General features: G+C 34.0%; 1 protein-coding gene across 1 annotated transcript; it reads left to right on the top strand.

Moving 5' to 3' along the window:
* The first annotated feature begins 10,124 nt into the window (after nucleotides 1-10,124).
* Nucleotides 10,125-17,848, top strand: LOC132751086 (uncharacterized). The gene is made up of 2 exons (XM_060741196.1): nucleotides 10,125-10,389; nucleotides 14,941-17,848. Exons 1-2 carry the CDS (start codon nucleotides 10,128-10,130, stop codon nucleotides 15,498-15,500), a joined length of 822 nt encoding a protein of 273 aa, XP_060597179.1. The 5' UTR covers nucleotides 10,125-10,127; the 3' UTR covers nucleotides 15,501-17,848.
* Nucleotides 17,849-20,450: the final 2,602 nt, after the last annotated feature.

Genomic DNA, 20,450 nt, shown 5'->3' with positions numbered 1-20,450 from the left:
GAATTATTGTGAATGAACATGCTGTCTTTTATAACGATTATCTCAAATTTCATCTTTGTTTACATGTCTGTAGCTGAATGACTTTGTATTGGCTCTAAACATATGTTTGTTTTTTATGCTGAATAAAATTTTGTATTATATTGTATATTGATTAGTATCTGTACTGGCACAAATCAAGAAAGTACATCATAATATACGTATGCCATGACTTAACGAGTGGTATACATCCAAACTTGAAATTCTAATTTTGAAAATTCACAAATTCAAAAGAAAAAAGCATAAACGGTATTTAAGACATAAAACAGGGAAACGAATAAACTGCTTTGATTTTGATATTTGTATTATTTTGAGTCACTGAAAATTATAATTGATTAATTATATCATTCATATGATGACCAATATAATTATATCGACTTAAATTTTAGCTTGAAATATGATTAGGGCATTGACGAAAATTGATTAACGACCCCGTGCGTAACGAATACCGGGATTTGTTGAATGAATTATCTTCTCTTTATATTGGCTAAGTATTACGTTAGTAACGGAGTAGATTATGCAAAGTAGAAACAGAAGAAGAATTCTTTCTTGAATTAAGATGTCATAAATAATCGATTAACACATTAAACCTTACTAGATCAGCATTTATCGTTCACTTCAAAGTTTATGCATTTTTTTTTTCAATTTTTACTTTTACTTTAGTTTATGTTATGTTGTTTATTTAAAAAAAACTAATAAAACATTAAATTGCAATTTCTATACAAAGTCTAAAACCCTGCGGCATGTATCACAGCAAGGCATCACGGTTGAATACAACAACAACAACAAAAAGAGAAAGAAATGGGACAAACCTTGAATTAATCAAATGATAATGATGATCAACCTGACTGCTGTTTTTCTGGCTTAAGTCATACTGACAGCCTGGACTCTTGGTTGGATAGACAATTTCAAATAGGCATGTAGTTTATTATACTAAACCTCAAAGAATGATGTATATAACAAAGTCATCGTTAACTTAATTCTCGAAATACACGGAGTGCACTCTATTTGTTTTTGATAAACGAATTAAAATGTACATGTGTAGGAACGACATTTTCTGATCAATTGATTGAAAAGCAGATGAATTCAAGTAAAAGATTAAAAAGATATTTAAAGAATAATAATTTTATTTGTAAGTCGTTAAGAAGACACAGGGCATCGGCAGATGATTTGAAGACTGGGGATGGCAAAAAAGATCGGAACTTGTGCGGCGGACCAGCTGCCGATGTCCTGACTAAAGCCGAGGATAGTGGCCCTACAAAGTAGGCTTCGGGTCGACGAGGATGGTATGCTAGGGTGCGTGAGCCCCTAGCACGGATAGAGGGCTTGAACTGGCACTTATTTTAACTTGCCTTTTACTGGCACCAATAGCCCATGTAAGGGCTACCCTTTCATATTGTCTCAGGTTACTGTACATTTAAGTTCTCATTGACCGCCGTACAGTGATCTACTTTTGGCTCAAAATTCATATCTTTGGCTAATACTCCGTGAAAATTGCATGGAGGTAAATTATCACCTCTATGTGCTTCAAAATTAACTATGTAAGGGCATGACTGGTGACAGGCTTGACCTGTTTCAGAAATGATTAAGTCATTGTCGATGAATTCTAAGTAAGTAAGAATCAAAATGTTATTTGTACGTGCATTTGAATGTATGACTGTTTACAAAACAGACGAGCATTAACACCACATGCTGTGCTCTTGTATGGAGATGTTTCCAAAATATTCATTGGCACTGGTATGTTGATGTTAGGAGCGGCCTTTGTCTTTTCAGTGTTTAAACCTAGCTTTGAGCATACCCCGGTACTATGAATTACTGAAGAATGAATTCATGTTGAAGTTTATTTTGTAACCTTGCCAAAACGTGTCTTTCATGTTTTTTGTTGTCTTGTATTGTTGTTTCCTTTTGTAAATAAACATCCTTTATTCCTCATCTATTTATTATATCCTCAAGTTTCGTAGCTGACCCCATTAGTATGTGTATTATTCATAATTATAAATAAAAGTGATTACATTATATGTTTTGTTTAAGGCATAATGTAGCTTTAAGAGTTATTGAAACTACCAAAACAAATTGTGCCCCGTAAAAAATAATGGAATTTTTCAGAAAACAGTCACTATTCTTATACATATACATGTAGTTATATTGTTCTTCTTAACATATTTAATTTTTCAAATAAACGTTTCGTTGTTTCACATAACGTTAATACTATGTTAACTTATCATGCTTGAATAAGATTGCTAACATTATTGTAGACAGTTGAGGCATGGACCTCCGACCCTTAATTAATCATGCGACGGAGGCAATAAACGGGGTTACCTTCGTTGCCTGAAAAAATCTTTGGCCATCTTTGTAACAAAATCATTGACTGCTAGCTCCTTCGGAACAAACAAGTATTTTATGTAAACTAGCAAATTATATCTACCATTTGGCCCAGTTTCCTGTCTAACCAGGGAGGCCTATTCTATTCCATTTAAAATTATATCACATAAAATGTTTTGTAGCAAAATGCTTTATTTTAAGTAATATGAGCAGCACGTGACATATCGTTTGAAGATAAATTGAAATTACATAGCAATTTATCTTAAAATAGCATAGAAATTTGTAAAAACATAGTAAGGTTATACACCGTCATGAATATACAATTACAGTTTATTTAAAAAGAAAACAACAAATAAAATGAAATAGGATCATTTTGTCGGCAACTATAAATTTCAACCTTTCGCCTCTAACTGCAACTGCATAAATTTTCAGTACATGTAATTACAAGCTTTTCAGTATTCCTAGTATTTCTTTCGTTTTTACTTTGCACGTCTGGGACATCTTGACTTTTCAGATTTAAGGTAATATCGGTTCGAGCTGACTGTAAATTGAATTCCTTACTCTGTCAGACCTTAAAATCCTAAAAGATCAATAAATTATATAATTATATTGAGTTGATTTAAATTAATTAACCTGGAAATGAAATGTGTAAACCGTACCATCCCAAAACTACTCATGCCAGAACCAGACCTGACCTCATCTTTACCATCAAGTTAACTTAAACGTGCATCACGACCAGACAAGGCCCAGCACCAGATGAAGAAGGCCTTTAAACACCACAGTCATTCAAATGTTAATGATCATCTGACAATGGAACCAGGCTATTACACACCACATCCATTCAAAAGGCAATAATCCTAAAAAGTATATACCTGTGCGTGTGCGTGTCAGTATCATCGAAGAAATATTTCCGCTACTATTTCTAATTTAATGAAAAAATACAGTTTCTTAATTTACTGCAAGTAGCTTCCTCAAACCAAAGGGGAAATTCGAATCCACAGCTATAAGGGGGAAGTGGTGGTTTTTAGTCAAAGGATTAAAGATGTACTACCCGCCACCAGTTAGGAGCTATATAATTTTCATCGGTTGAGCGAAAGTGAATTAGAAGAAAATTATTTTCCATTTGTGATCTTTTGTTTTGATTTTGCTTTTTGTTTTGTTGTTTTTTGCTTATCTTTCCAGCATGACTCAAGCTAGCTGTTAAATGAGTTCAACTAATGACTTACATGCCTTCTGTCTTTGTGTAGTCTGATAACCCATAGTCTTTCATATTTAAATTATATATAAAAAATGTATGTTTTTTTTAGTATTATTATTTATTTAAATAATTCATTAAATTTTCAATTGTTTACTCGGTATATTATTGAACTTTAAGTAAATTTTTAGATACTAGACATTGCTAGTGATGTAGATTTGGGTAAACTATCATTTTTAGTTTTTTAGCATATGATTCGTTTTTATAAATATATCCTAAAAGGTCTATTTTATGCATGTGATGTATATATATCATGTCTAATCATTTTTTATTGTAGCTGTTTTATCTTTGTTGATCTTATACTTTATGTTATTTACAGTCGGTTATAAAAGCTCCTAGAGCTTATGTTGTACTGTTGAAAACTTGCCGACTTGAAATAAAACTTATCTTATCTTATCTTGTCGAATATAGTATCCTATTGTATGGTTTGTGCACAAAGTTTTCGTGCTAAAGTTATGTATATTATTGGGCATTCAGCTTTGGACGATCAATCAGGCAATATCAGCTTAAAAATAATAAAATTGGCAAGAAATTTGTTCAGCATCAATGTTTCATTTGCAACCATCTAGATGTGATATATTTTTATATGATGATTTTATTATCTGAATTTAATATCTTTCGTCTATGAATTTGTAAAAATGAATATATATGTTTTGATACATTTATTATAGTAAATATGTATTGTTACATGTAATGATTGAAATGTGAATGTATTACATACTACACACTGATCGTCCAAGAGCTCCATATATATAATACATTATTACATAGTATTCTCGTGTTTGTTGTTTATTGTAAGTATAAAGTAGGAGTTAAGAGGAATTAAGTGGTCAACAGTATTGCACGAGTTGAGTACAAAGGTTTCTGAATAAAGTAAATTGCTAACATATTATATTTCGGGCCTCATTTGACTTAGATAGTGTTGAATTTTAAAGTTGAAGACATTATATAATTAATCAAGTACAGTGGAATCCAGAATTAAGCCTCAAATGTTACAGATTTACTAAAGAACATAGAGTACGAAATTTGACTAGGCCGAGACCTTCGAATCAAGTAGAATTCGGTATCGTACCGTCCTCCAGGAATTAGTTTGAACTCCTCGCACAAACAAGGGAAGTAACCGCTGCAATGTTGTCAAAATGGCAGAAACTGTAGCAAAACGGTGTAAATATGAACAAAGTTCCGACATCAATTCAGACTTCAAAGAATTTTCTTCAAATGCAGATTTCATTAAACTTATAGGCGATAAACTGGACAAGCTTCAGACTGTAGATTTCTCATTTGTTACTTCCGCTTCCGGTTTGGTCAAGTGCTGAAAATTAAAGTGAAGGAAAAAAATCTGTTAACATCTTTGTTATAAAACATTGGCGAAGGAAAATATGTGACAACATTAATTATATTGATGACTTTTATGTGTAGAAATATTTATTTTTGGTGACACAGTGTTTTTTGTAACCAAAATCTGAAGATTGTAAGTTGTATTACCCCACCCATCTGCTTTGTAGTAGCCATGCCGCCAAAAAAGAGCATGGCTTCGAGTCCAGTAAACGCTAAGAAGTCTAAACAGCAAGATACAGTATCTTGTACTGACTGTGAAAATGACTTAGAAAGTAGGAAATCTATTGAATGTGACTTATGTGGAACCTGGTACTGTCAAAAGTGCAGTAAACTGAGAAATGGAATCTTTGAGGAGGTCGGAAGATATTCGTCTGTGTTGTGGACTCGTCAACATTGTAATATTGCCCTCCCAGGACTAAAGAGAATACTTGCACAACTGACTTCAGTTGAGGAGAAAATTAAAAATATCGAAGAAAGGTTAGATTTGGCAACATCCCCTACTTCTAGGGAAAATGAACAGGCTGATAGTAATATTCAAGAGGCAGTGCACGAGGCATTACAGGAAGAGAGAGAAATCCAAAGTAGAAAGCTCAATGTTATCTTTTTAGGTTTGCCAGAAAGTAGTGCTGAAGAACTGAATGAAACAAGAGCCATGTCAACATGGCCATCCCCCGCCGAATGTGTTTGCTCATTGGAAGAATGTACAAGTAGTAGAGCAGAATAATTCCATTTTAGGAGGTCTTTTGGTAATGAAAACTGATGGCTATAGTGATTACAGATTTGAAACCTATGTGAATACTGATGGCTGAATATAACAAAGGGCAATTACTGAAAAATAATGCAGGGTAGGTAACATCATTCTTGTGTGCTGCATCCCTCCTCAGTAAAATCTATCCACTTATGAAGTTTCAAGTTGATACCTCAAATACTTTTTGAGAAAAAAATTGAATTGAAAAATTAAGTATGAAAAATAACAAAGGACAATAACTCAAAAATTATAAAAGGTAGAGTTATCATTCTTGTGCCCTGCACACCTCCTGAATTAGATCTATGCCCCTATGAAATTTCATAATGATATCTCAAAGGCCTTTTGAGTTATGCTCTGGACAAAAATTAATTTTGAAAAATAAAAAAGGGCAATAACTAAACATTTATGCAGGGTAGAGTTATCGTTCTTGTGCACTGCACTCCTTCTTAATGAGATCCATCCACCTATGAAGCTTCAAGTTGATACCTCAAATACTTTTTGAGATAAACTCTGGACAAAATAGTATGAAAAAGAACAAAGGGCAATAACTCAAAAATTGTACAGGGAAGAGTTATCATTCTTGTGCACAGCATTCCTCCTCAATAAAATCTATCCACCTATGACATTTCATGTAGACATCTCAAACACTTTTGAGTTATGCTCCACTCGGGTGAAAAATTAGGTATGAAAAATAACAAAGGGCAATAACTCAAAAATTATGAAAGGTAGAGATATCATTCTTGTGCACTGCACACCCCCTGAGTGAGATCTATGCACCTATAAAGTTTCATGTTGATATCTCAAAGGCTTTTAGAGTTATGCTCTGGACAAAAATCAATTTTGAAAAATAACAAAGGGCAATAACTCAAAAATTATGCAGGGTAGAGTTATCATTCTTGTGCACTGCACTCCTCCTCAATGAGGTCTATCCACCTATGAAGTTTCAAGTTGATAACTCAAATACTTTTAGAGATATGCTCCGGACAAAAATGTCGGACGGAAGGACGGACGGACGGAAGGTCGGACGGACGGACGGACAGACGGAGACTATTTCTATATCCCCCGCCGAACTTTTTCGGCGGGGGATAAAAAAGAGACAGGATAGTGAGAGTATATCAGAAATAGTTAATGATAAATTGAGTTGTAATGTACAGATGGGGGAATGTACTCGTCTTGGCAGAATATTTGAAGGAAGACAGAAAGCGAGGCCGCTACGTTTAACGGTAAAAGATTTTGATACCAAAAGAAGGATTCTTGAAGCGACACGTAGACTTAAAAATGATGCCAAATACTCAAATATCTATGTGACACCGGATCTAACAAAAAATCAAAGGAAATTGGCCTTTGAATTAAGGCAAGAAAGGCGTAAAAGGAAGAATGAAGGGGAGACTGGCCTTGTAATTCGTAGAGGGAAAATAGTGAAAACAGTGGTAAATAATGGATTGGATCATTTCAAGGTAAAGGACGTGGTCGTGGTGGTAACTCGTCACGGGGTGGAAACTTTGGGACATCAGTTCAGAATAGTTTCGCGGCGTTAGGAAGGGAAATGGATAGGGAGTAATTTCTGAAATGTTTCCAAAAAATGGTGATCAAACAAATATACACCCATGTGAATTTAAATTACCAGGTTATAGTACATTTGTTGGGAATATTACAAAAAATTGTAGGGGAGTTGTTATTTATGTAAAAGATGTTATATCGGCTGAGAAGTGTGAAAACTTAAATGAGATGCCTATGAAAGAATCCTCTTGGTGCGAAATAAGAATAAATAAGAAAGAAAAATTATTGATTGGTGGCATATACAGAAGCCCAAATAGTGACATTGTAAACAATGACTTATTGTTAAATTTATTTACTCATGATTATATAAAGACACATAAAAACTTGGTAATTGTCGGAGATTTTAACTTCCCGGGCATAAACTGGGACTCCTGGTCGACAATACATAATGAAAACCATATATCGTATAAATTTATTGAAACATTGAGAGATAATTATTTGTTTCAACATGTATATGAAAATACACGTTATAGAATTGGGTACAATCCTAGTTTGTTAGATTTGTTATTGACTAATTCAGAGGGACTAGTCAACAACGTTAGATACGTTGATAAGTTAGGAGCAAGCGATCATATCAGTATAACATTTGACATTAGGTGTAACATTGAATTTGAAGTATCGTCAAAACCTCGAAAAAATTATTTTAAGGGTGACTATAACTTGTGTAGAAAATATTTGAGTGATGTGGATTGGGAAGTTATGCACAACTTTAATGTTTGTGAATTTTGGGAATATTTTTTGAAACAGATTAATTATGTAACAGACAAGTTTATTCCTTTAAAAAAGGTTAGCACCAGGCATAAACCTAGGTGGATGGACAACTACTGTGTAAAAATGGTGAAAAGAAAGTATCATGCTTGGAAAAGGTTTACATACAGTCGTTCATACCAAGCCTATGGAGAATATTGTAAAATTAGAAATAAAGTTTCAAAGGCAGTGAGATACGCAAAGAGGAAACATGAGAAAGGAATAGCAGATAATATTAAGACAAATGTAAAACACTTCTGGGGTTATGTAAAAGAGCAGACTAAATCAAAAACGGGAATTGGAGATTTGAAAGATGTAAATGGAGACATAATAACAGATGATAGTAGCAAAGCTGAAGTTTTAAATGACTTTTTTACATCCGTTTTTACAAAGGAAGGTGATTCAAATATGCCAGTTTTTGAGAGCAGAATTGATTCAAATGAGTATATTGATATGGTTAATCTAAACCCTGAGAACATTTTGAAACAGTTGAATTCTCTAAATACTTCAAAAGCCGCAGGCGCAGATAATTGTCATCCTAAGTTTTTAAAGGAATGTGCTTATCAACTATACATGCCTCTACACACGTTATTCTCAAAATCATTACAAGAAGGAAATATACCGAATGATTGGAAACTAGCAAATGTGACTTGTATTTATAAAAAAGGACAAAAATCTGATCCTGGTAACTACCGTCCTGTTTCATTAACTTCTATTGTAGGTAAAATGCTGGAGCGAAATGTTAGACAGGGAATTATTGAATATTTGAAAATGCATGATATGTTGTCGGATAATCAATTTGGATTTAGGGACCACAGAAGCACCATTTTACAGTTATTATCAGTATTGGATGATTGGACTGAAGCTTTGGATGAAAATTTACAAGTTGATTCTGTTTATTTTGATTTTGCTAAGGCATTTGATACGGTTCCCCATAAACGTTTACTTCATAAACTTTCAGCATATGGCATTACAGGGAAATTGCATCAATGGATTCAAAGTTTTCTTTTAGATAGAAAACAGCGTGTTGTAATTAATGGTAATATATCCAAGTGGAGTAATGTTATTTCTGGTGTACCACAAGGATCAGTATTAGGTCCATTATTATTTGTTATCTTTGTGAATGATATTCCTGAAGCAGTTAAATGTGTTTGTAGACTCTTTGCTGATGATACAAAATTATATCGAATTATGAGAAATATGTCTGATCAACAAGTACTTCAAAATTACATTAATACACTATGTGAATGGAGTGACGACTGGTTACTCAGATTCAACTCTAGCAAATGTAAGATAATGCGGATTGGAAACAGCAATTTTGATACAAAATACAAAATGAAAGACAACACTGGTATTGATGTTGATATTGAAATCATTGACAAGGAAAAAGACCTAGGTATTAATTTAAAGTCTAATTTGAAATTCGATGAGCACATCGGTCGCACTGTTAATAAAGTAAACTTACATATCGGGTTGCTGAAAAGAAATTTTGTTCACATGGATAAGAAGCAATTTTTGTTATTGTATAAAGGTCTTATAAGACCAATCACTGATTATGGAAATATCATTTATTACCCTGTAACAAAGAAAACATAAACAACTAGTTAAAAATACCCAAAGAAGAGCTACAAGAATCATCCCTGAACTAAGAGGACTCACATATGAACAAAGATTAAGGGCTTTGAATTTACCAACTCTTGAATACAGACGTCAACGTGGAGATATGATACAAGTTTTTAAACTTATTCACAAAATAGACGATTTTGACTATGAAAAGTTATTCAAATTATCTGTTACTAATCATGAAATCCGAGGACATATTTATAAATTAGAAAAGTTAAGACCACTAAAGGCAATAAGACAAAATTCCTTCACCTATAGAGTGGTAAACGAATGGAACCTACTTCCCAGTGAAATAGTTTTATCAAAGAATGTTAATGAGTTCAAATCTAAGTTAGATAAACACTGGCAATGGAAGAGATTTAAAATGGACAATATATATTAGATAGACCAATACCGGAGCGGACGACACTGAAAACGGAACTCGAGGAGAATGATAGTCCGTTAGGGGACTAATAAAGTTTCCCAAACATCACAAGGTATCACAAGGTATCATTTCGTATGCTTAAAATAGAAAAATGCAATGCAAACAGAGGAATTTATTTTTCGCAAGCACATTGTCAAACTCGCACAAACGTAAGAACTGACCATCTAGTTAGGAATCGTTTTGTGACAACATTAGATGCATATAAAATTTCAAATCTATATGCAAGTGGAATAAGATTGTTAAAGGATTTTTTGTGCAATCCCAAACAGATTTCAGCTGGAGTAGGAGAAAAAGCAGCTCTGAAGAGACTAATAAATACACTGATCAATATGGAATGTACGTTTTAATTACAATCTATCTCCCGTTCAAGTCAAAACTTGTGGTAAAGGGTGTACAGGTCTGAACCGAAACATACTATCCCACAATATTGAAATTGGTTCTTGGGTTACAGAGCAATGTGAAGGTGGCGCTGTAGCTCAGTTGTTTAGACCACTGACTGTCACTCCTGAGGTTCCATGTTTGATCTTGGGTAGCATCCTTGGGAATTTACAGAGACATTTTCAGCGTTTCCCACCTACCTAGATGTACTGGTAAGAAACCCATGTTTCCCAAACATCACAAGGTATCACAAGGTATCATTTCGTATGCTTAAAATAGAAAAATGCAATGCAAACAGAGGAATTTATTTTTCGCAAGCACATTGTCAAACTCGCACAAACATAAGAACTGACCATCTAGTTAGGAATCGTTTTGTGACAACATTAGATGCATATAAAATTTCAAATCTATATGCATGTGGAATAAATTTACAATTTTATTCATAACAGCGAAATGACATTAAACTAAGCACATAGTTTCATTCTTAAATGCGCCAAAGTGACGTGATTTTATAGCACATGACTTACCTGGCACCCCCAATGCCAGATAAAATTTCCAGCATGGGTAAAACTCATTGAAACATCAGTCTGATATGCAAGAAAATAAAACCAGGACTGTCGGAAAATGTCTCGCTACATGGAGTGTCTTCTCAAGCTGCACTCCTCCAGATGGGTTAAAAAATCCTTAAAAAATTAGAATATAAGAAAACTACCAGTTCAATTGATTATATTATCTAAGTGTTACCAAATGTGTTATTATTCACAATCCATGTGAAATTTTGAATGATTCTTGTATAATTCAACAAAATTTACTAATTGTATCATCATCATACTTTCTTCAACAATCCTAATAGTATTACAGTAAGAAATATTTTATGTTTTTGACTAATATAATTTTTAAGAAAACAAAGTGCCCTTATATAGGAAGAATCACTTTATTTATTATATGCCGAAAGAATTTCGGGCATATTATGTTATACCCCCTGGCGTCCGTCTGTCCGTCCGTCTGTGAGCAATTTGGTTTCCTGAGCATAACTTAAGTTCCATTTGGCCCACAGTATTCAAACTTCATAGGATGATTGCCCATATTGGGTAGAAGACCCCTATTGATGGTGGGGAGCATAACTTAAGTTCCATTTGGCCCACAGTTTTCAAACTTCATAGGATGATTGTCCATATTGGGAAGAGGCCCTATTGATTTTGGGGTCACAAGGTCAAAGGTCAAGGTCACTATTACCCTAAAACTGAAATGGTTTCTGGAGCATTACTTAAGTTCCATTTGGTCCACAGTATTCAAACTTCATAAGATGATTGCCCATATTGGGTAGAAAATCCCTATTGATTTTTGGGTCATAAGGTCAAAGGTCAAGGTCACTATTACCATAAAACTGAAAATGGTTTCCGCAGCATAGCTTAAGTTCCATTTGGCCCACAGTATTCAAACTTCATACGATGATTGTCCATATTGGTAGAAGACCCCTATTGATTTTGGGATCACAAGGTCAAGGTCACTATTAGCTTTATACTGAAATGGTTTCTTGAGCATAACTTAAGTTCCATTTGGCCCACAGTATTCAACTTCATAGGATGATTGTCCATATTTGGTAGAAGACCCCTATTGATTTTGGGGTCACAAAGTCAAAGATCAAGGTTACTATCTTCTTAAAACTGGAAACAGTTTTCGCTCAGTAACTCAAATATTAATCAACCTACAGCTGTAAAATTTGATAAGATTAACTGCTTTATACCCTGACGTCTTTTGTCCATCCATTGTAGTATTTTTACTTACAAGATAAAAACTTGATGGTGGTGCTTTGAAAATATACATGAAGGTTCTTCAGCTATAAAGGAGGTATGCTTTTTGAAGAAGGTAATACTGTATTTAATTTCCATGTCTTACAAATGCTTCATCCTAACTAAAAGATAAAGTAATTTCGGGCATATAATGCTCCGGTGCTCTTGTTTAATTTGTCACATAAATATTTACTTCCAAATGCTTTTTGTTAACACAGTATTGTTTCAGAATAATCCCTGCTTTACATAATATTCAGTAAGGAAAGTAACTTTTTCATAGAAGCTAAAAATTCATAATACTGTTCAGGACCTTAAAATTTGGACCACATACTGTAAAAAAATTGTGAGTGATTATATTGCACTTAAATGTTTTTCGAGAAAATGAATGTTAGCCGAGTATCATTGACATGTATGTTTAATGTATTCGAAAATAGAAATAAGCAAATACATTTGTATTAAAGTGGGTGAATTAGTCCTAAAAATTTATTGTCCTAGGCCTTAAAGAAGAAAAAAGGGGGATATAGAAATAGCCTGTCTATCTGTCACACTTTCTCGTCTGGTCCATAACTTTATTATTATCAAAGAAATGTGAAATAACTTGGCACAAATGTTTGTTACACTAAGACGATGTGTCATGCGCAATTACCAGACCCTTACCTCCAGGGTCAAGGTCGCACTTGTTCATTCAAGGTAAACATTGTCTATTTGAGGGTATATGTCATGTCCGGTCCTTAACTTTCTAATCTTGGAAGGGGTTTTGTAAATATAAGCCACAATTGTTCACAATAATCAAATGAGACGATGTGTTATGCACAAAAACCGGTCACCTACCTCCAAGGTCAAGGTCACACTTGGAGGTCAAATATTAACATAGTCTGTTATAGGGTATATTTTGTGTCCAGTCCATATCTTTTTCATAGATCAAAGGGATTTTAAAAATACTTTGCACAAATAATCACAATAATGAGATGATATGTCAGGTGCAAAACATTGGTCCCTTACTCCAAGACTGGCCCCCCTGATAAAGAGTATCTTGAGCCCATTCCTCGCCTGAAGATGTGAAAATTAGACTGGAAACCAGAATTAGTAAAAGTAGCAGAATAGGACTTTTTTCGGATAGACCTTTAACCTCACCGTACAAACCTTAACCAATACTCATAAATGACCTTGAGATTCAAGGTCTAATTATTGATATTGTCTTTTTTGCTGTAATTGGCTATAACTTTGTTATTCATATATGGATTGACTTCATATGAAGGCACAGTATTCTTTAGGGCAGACTCAAATTGTCCTTGGTTTATTTATGACTTTGACAGAAACGTTTAATAATTGATTTTCACTGATTTTGCTATAATTGACTGTAACTTTGTTATTATAAATGGATTATCTTCAGACTTGGACAAACCAACCTTTGGACAAGACCTTCTAAAAGGTTGAATTGACCTTGACTTGGAGCTTTAAATGACATTGACTGTCCAAGTCAAGTTTTTGCATTTTGGCCGCATTCATACCTGTATTACTTAACAAAATTAAATATGATGATTTTTTTGTGGTAAACTCCTACAGTTTTTATAAACTTTACACAGATATGGCATCCTTAAAGTAGTTGCATCCAATGTGCTTGACCTCGACCTTTGCTTGACATCGTAATCATTGTGTCCATTTTGACCATTCGGAACTGCCTCGGCTATTATCTATAATATTAACCTCGGAAACAATACGGATTGAAAGTAGTTCTACCACGTGGTTTACAGATGTAAACAGAAACAGAGATAATGTAAAACGAATGTATATATTTGACATCTAATGTCTGTTCCGGTACTCTTATGCTTGAAAATGTGTCTGACAACAATTTGTAATTTAAATATGCCCTCTGATGTTCAATTTTAAATAAATCCGACCAAATGTCAACAGGTTGGTTTTTTGTACTTTCGGTTTCTACAGCCATAGTAGTAAATATATAAATAATGTTTTGTTTGCTTTTTAACTTATTTTAGGTGGACTTTTACTACCTTTATTGGAAATAAACGTGTCAACAACTCCCAGCATTAAATTACTATTTGTTTACATGTTTAGTTTCTTAGCGTAGGTTAGACCGGAATACCGCATCCGTTCTGTGTATTCATACTATTGTGTTCGAGGTCCTTATCCGAAGACTGACAGATAGGGCCGAGTAGTTGCGATTGCATTTTGACTTGCACTCCTTATATAGTTTTGATTGGTTTCAATTTGTACAATTTAATACAATATACAATATATGGTGATGCCCATGAAGCAAATTTGTGTTCGGAGTGATGTAATTTGGCTTTAATATTTGCTGGATTAAATTTTTGATCTTTGACTTTTCTATTATATAAACTTTGCTTGGAATAGTCAAGCATAAAACTTTCCAACTGGTCTTGTGGTATATTTTTTTTGTTCTCAAGAACTGATCAGATTGCTGAGATAAAAATACTAATGCTAATGATAATAATAATAATAACAATGAAAATAATAATAATGATGATGATAAAAAGATGATGATAATACAAATGATGATGATTATAATGACAATAATAATGATAATAATAATGATGATGATAATAATGATAATAATAATGATAATTATGAAGTAATAATAATGATAATAATAATAATAATTAAAGTAATGATACTACTACTTATACTACTATATACATAATGATAACTGATAAGGAGTACAATTCATTTTTTTCAGGTTGCACAAGTATATGGCATGGTTACATTGACCTGATATTAGGAACAGATGTTCCTGTTGTGGCAGTCAAAGAAGAATCAATGACAGGAAACCAGTCAGCGGATGAGGTTAGATCTGTGAGCGAATTTCCATCCAAGCGTAGAGAGCAAATAATTGCACAGACCATCGTGTTCTCTTTTCTGCAGAAAAAAGAAGAAAACAGTTATGAGAATTACCTAATTCCATGCGTAGGAGTGGCTAAAAATTATGTTTCTTTTTTCATGTACGACTGTGAGAATGACATCTTGCTTGAAAGTGCGCAGATTAAACTTTTGAGTGTTCAAGGTGGTGACATATTGGAGACAGGTGTGTTGGCACTATGGCTTGCTATAAATTACCGTTATACTTGCTCCGGAGTAACACAACATATGATTGACACAGGATTTAAAGCAGAGTTTCCTAAACATGCTGGAAAAGTGTTTGAAACTTACAAAAAGAATGTACAGTTTGGTTGTGGCTTAGGGGAAGATAAAAAGAATATGTATGCACCTGATGAAATTGATTACATAAATTTGCATTAACCTTTGATCCCAGTTTTCAGCTGTAATCACTTTGATGCTGTAGCCACCGGGATAAAACAGTTTGCAAAAAGTTGCTAATGACTTATGCAGTTAGTCCCAAAATCAACTTGTGACTTTAGAGATGTCTGATATTATTTTTAAATTTAGATTTGCTTTGAAAACAAAATTGTTCAGGTTGGTAATATAGCACTACTGATTGTTTTACAAGATAAAAAAAATGAATATGAAAGTGCTTTGAATCTCTCCAAAGTATACATTCAGAAGTTGAAGAAAGTCACTATACATTCTCACAAAAAAGTGGACAACAAGACTAACTTATGCATGTACTTATAACATAAAGATTAAATTTCCTTTTTACTATAAAAATGTTGATGCATATAGAAATAATAATGAACAAATCCAAGAATACTTCTGTCGGAACTTTTTTTGTAACATTTTATTCCCCAGATTCAGATACATCAGGAATGCCTATTGTTTTATGCCCCCGAAGGGAGGCATATTAAAATGGCACCATCTGTCTGTCCCTCCGTCTGGCATAAATGTCTACCACATCAAGATGATATGTCGCGTCCAAGAAACATATCCCTACGTCAATGGTCAAGGTCATTTTGAAGTTTCACATTATTGCAATTGGAGAAGTTAGGTACACACATTCGTGTCCGGATTGTAACTTTGTCATGCATTGGATGATTTTAGAATAACTAGGCATAAATGTGTACCACATCAAGACGATGTATCGCGATCAAGAATTACGTCCCAACCTCAGAGGTTAATGTCATACTTAATTTTGAAGTTTCACATTGTCACAATTAGAATTAATAGGTGCACACAATCGTGTTCAGGCTGTAACTTTGTCATGCATCGAAAAAATTTAGAATTACTTGGCACAAACGTCTACCACATAGAGACAATGTGTCGCGTTTAACAATCATGTCCCCACCTCAAAGGTCAAGGTCACACTAACATTTTGAAGTTTCAGTTTATAGGTACACACATTTGTGTCCTGATTGTAACTTTGTCATGCATAGAAGGATTTGAGAATAACTTGGCATAAATGTCAACCACATCAAGACGATGTGTTGTATTCAATGATCAGGTCCCTACCTCAAAGGTCAAGGTCACACTACCATTCTGAAGTTCACTTTATCACAATTAGAGTTTATAGGTACACACATTCGTGTCCGGACTGTAACATTGTAATGCATCGAAGGATTTTAAAATTACTAGGCATAAATGTCTACAACATCAAGACAATATGTAACAACTCAAACCCATTTCCCTACCTTTAAGGTCAAGGTCACACATATAGTTTGAAGGTACTCATTCACTGGAGAAGAGTTTGAAGATACACATTCATGTCTTGACTGTAACTTTGTCATGCATTGAAGGATTTCAAAATAAGTTGGCACAAATGTCTACCACATCAAGACAATGTGTCGCGGCTAATGCTCATGTCCGTCTGTTTGTCCGTGTGTCCCCACTTACACAGCAATCATGTCCGGACTGTAACTTTGTCATGCATTGAGGGATTTTGAAATAACTTGGCACAGATGTCTATCTCATAGCAACATTCTGTCGCGTCCAGGAACCACGTCCCTTCAAAGGTCAAGGTCACACTTATATTTTGAAGGTTCATGCTATCACAATTAGAGATTACAGGTTCAATAATACAAAGAACAATATTAGGCAATTAGTTACTTTCATTCTCTTTTCATTATACCTGCATGCTTAAGAAACCTTTTCAGGGGCATTTGTTACTTGGGTGACAGCTCTTGTTGGTCTGACCCGTTTATTTTTGTCATAAAACTTAAACCTTGACTACAACACCTACAGCCTCTTAGCTTAACAGGGCTGGTGCATGTACCTAAATGACCTTTACCTGCCAGGCCCAAGAGTTTATATGCTCAAACGTGAAGATAGGTCACCATTTCCCTAGTATTGGCCTTTGTCATTAAATAGAAATATTAACATAGATGAGCTCTAACCATCCCTGACTTCTAAACACTTAGTGTTCAAATGTACCCATTTAGCAAATATTTATCTTAGCCAATAAAGTTAAAATGCTTTCAACCAAAGCCTTCTAACGTCACATTTGTATACATATTGATGTGCTCTATGTGTATACTCACCAAGAGGTTAAAGGTGAAAGGTCACAAACCAACGGACATTGGGTGTAACTGATTATACATGTAGAGCACAGTTCAAGGTTAACATGTAGCAAAGATTATAGCCTTGGCAATAAAATGAATGTGCTTTCATCCAAAAGCTTTCTTACTTAACATGTTTATTTATCTTTATGAGCTCTAACAACTAGTACCAATTATATGTGACAGAGCAAAGATCATATTCACCACCCACAGCTTAAACATTTCTATAAAGCATTTTCTAATGGAATTCTACCAAGATTGTATTTAGTAACAAATTTAAAAAATCTTCTCTGAATTGACTAAGGATATGTGTTATTTGGCATGAAACATTGTGTAGTTAACATTTACCAAGATTGTTAGAATTATAGCCATTTGGTCAAAATTGGCCCGCCCCTTTGGGTCATTGATTTTCATTATGTACATTAAGTAAAAGAAAAATGTTTTCTGAATAGGAGAAAGCTAAAGCTTAGATTTTCAACATGAAACATTGTCTGTTGGACCTGTACCAAGATTGTTTGAATTAAACCCTCGGGTCAGTATTTTGCCCTGCCAAAGTGACAGATGACCTACTTTCTTGTCCTTTGATGTACAGCAGCTACGAAATTTGGACCATGTGCACAGATTAAGATATAGATTGAGCTTTATTATCAGCTGACCTAGATTTTGACAAAGTGACCTACTTTCTTAGCCATGGTATTTTGGCCATAAGAGCAGTTTAAGATGTAAAAATGAAATTTGGTATGAGCTTACCTAAATGTGATAAACTGACCTCTTTTAGCTTTTTAGCTTTACAAACAACTTCTTCTCAGGATGTTCCTAGCATGAAGCTCTACTAAAATTGTTTAAATGGTTTTGCTCAATTTAGCATCTAGGTCAAGTGGGCTTAAAATAGATTTTTGAAATGAAATCTTTAAAAATCATTTTCTCTGGAAGTGCAAGACCTAGAGCTTAGATATTTTATAAGGGGCATCATATAATGAAAATCTACAAATATTGTTCAAATAATAGTCCTGGGGTCAAAATTGGCCTGATTTTCCTTATATGTATATAGTAAAACTTAAACAAATCTTCTTGTGTAGATAGATAGATAGATTTATTTCGGCAAAGGAAGCATATACATAGTTGACAATATAACATAGGATAAAATAATGAGCATTATTAAATACTATATCACATACGAGTAAAACTATGACATGCTCACCAAAACCAAGGATAACACAAAAAAGGGCAAAAAAGCTCTTATTTCCATTGTGGTCCTTTGTATTGGCGGCATGACATAGAGAGGCAAACCTTAAAATAATCATGTTTAAGAATACTAATAAATCATAAAAATGTATATCACAGTCAAATCTTGAGTTAATGATACTCCTGTTTACAGCTAGGATTTAAAACACATTACTAAAATTGTAATAAGATAAATGGCAGACAATTTAAAATCCTGAGCCGAAATATGTAAAAACATGTTTAAAAAAAAAAAAAAAAAAAAAATTTAAATACTGTTCATAAGATGACTTTTGATGGCAACCTTAAAACTTTGTAACCTGTTGATCTCCGTTAACTTTACAGGTAAATCATTCCATAATTTAATACCAGAGAAAGCAAATGATTTAGAACCCTGGCCTTTGACCTTAGGTAGACAATATCCACCCTTTTGACTAAGTCTTGTACTATAATTATGAATGGAATCTTGTGAAATAAAGTGTTCAGACATGTAATCCGGAGATAGGCCATTTTTTATCTTAAAAACATGACACAACATTATCTGTTCAACTCTTTTGTGGACCGGTAACCAGTTAAGGGACTTAAAGTGGGATGGGTCAATGTGGGCTCTAGAGTCCAAGTCAAGTACAAATCTCATTATTTTGTTTTGACAAGTTTGTAACTTATTTATTAAAGACTGTGTCAAGCTATTATACCAAACAGAGCATGCGTAATCATAGTGACACTGAATAAGAGACATAACCAGAAGTTTCTTGGTATGCTGAGTAAGAAACTCTTTCTTGCGGTAAAGAAATTTTAACCGAGAGTTGGCCTTCTTAAGAACAGACTCGGCCATGGCGCAAAATGACAGATTTTGGTCTATAGTAATCCCAAGATACTTGATAGATGAAGTTGATTCAATGGATGTACCAGAACAGGTTATATGCAGGTTAGATTGTGACCTAAGTTTTTGCCTGGACCCAAATAAAATTGACTCGGTTTTACCCAAATGCAATGACAACTTATTGTCCACTAACCATTGGCTGACCAATTTCATATCATCTGTCAATGCCTTTTCAACAACAGATAAACTTTTACCAGATACAAGGATACCAGAATCATCAGCATACAAAAGCAATTTATTTTTGACCACAGCTGACATATCATTTACATAAATTAAAAAAAGAAGGGGTCCAAGGATTGAGCCCTGAGGAACACCACATGTTATTTTGGAATTGGAAGAATAAGTACCCGAGACATCTACAAGCTGCTGTCTATCTGATAAATATGATTTGAACCAATTTAGGACGTCAATACTAAGACCTGATGCTTGCAGTTTCATTAAAAGAATGGAATGGTCGACTGTGTCAAACGCTTTCTGCAAATCCAGCAGCACCATACCAACAACATTACCTTTATCATTTTCATACCTGATAAAGTCTGTAAGGTGAATCAGACAAGTATCAGTAGAGAAGCCACTCCTGAAACCTGATTGAAATTTATACAGCAGATCTTTATCCTTAAAATAAGCTTCAACCTGGTCATAAACCACCTTTTCAAGGATTTTAGATACAACATTTAAAATGGACACAGGCCGGTAATT

Source organism: Ruditapes philippinarum, unplaced genomic scaffold (assembly GCF_026571515.1).
Source record: "Ruditapes philippinarum isolate M1 unplaced genomic scaffold, ASM2657151v2 ctg3753_1_1_1_1, whole genome shotgun sequence".
In the NCBI taxonomy this organism is placed as follows: Eukaryota; Metazoa; Mollusca; class Bivalvia; order Venerida; family Veneridae; genus Ruditapes; species Ruditapes philippinarum.
This window is presented reverse-complemented; position numbering and strand designations above follow the sequence as displayed.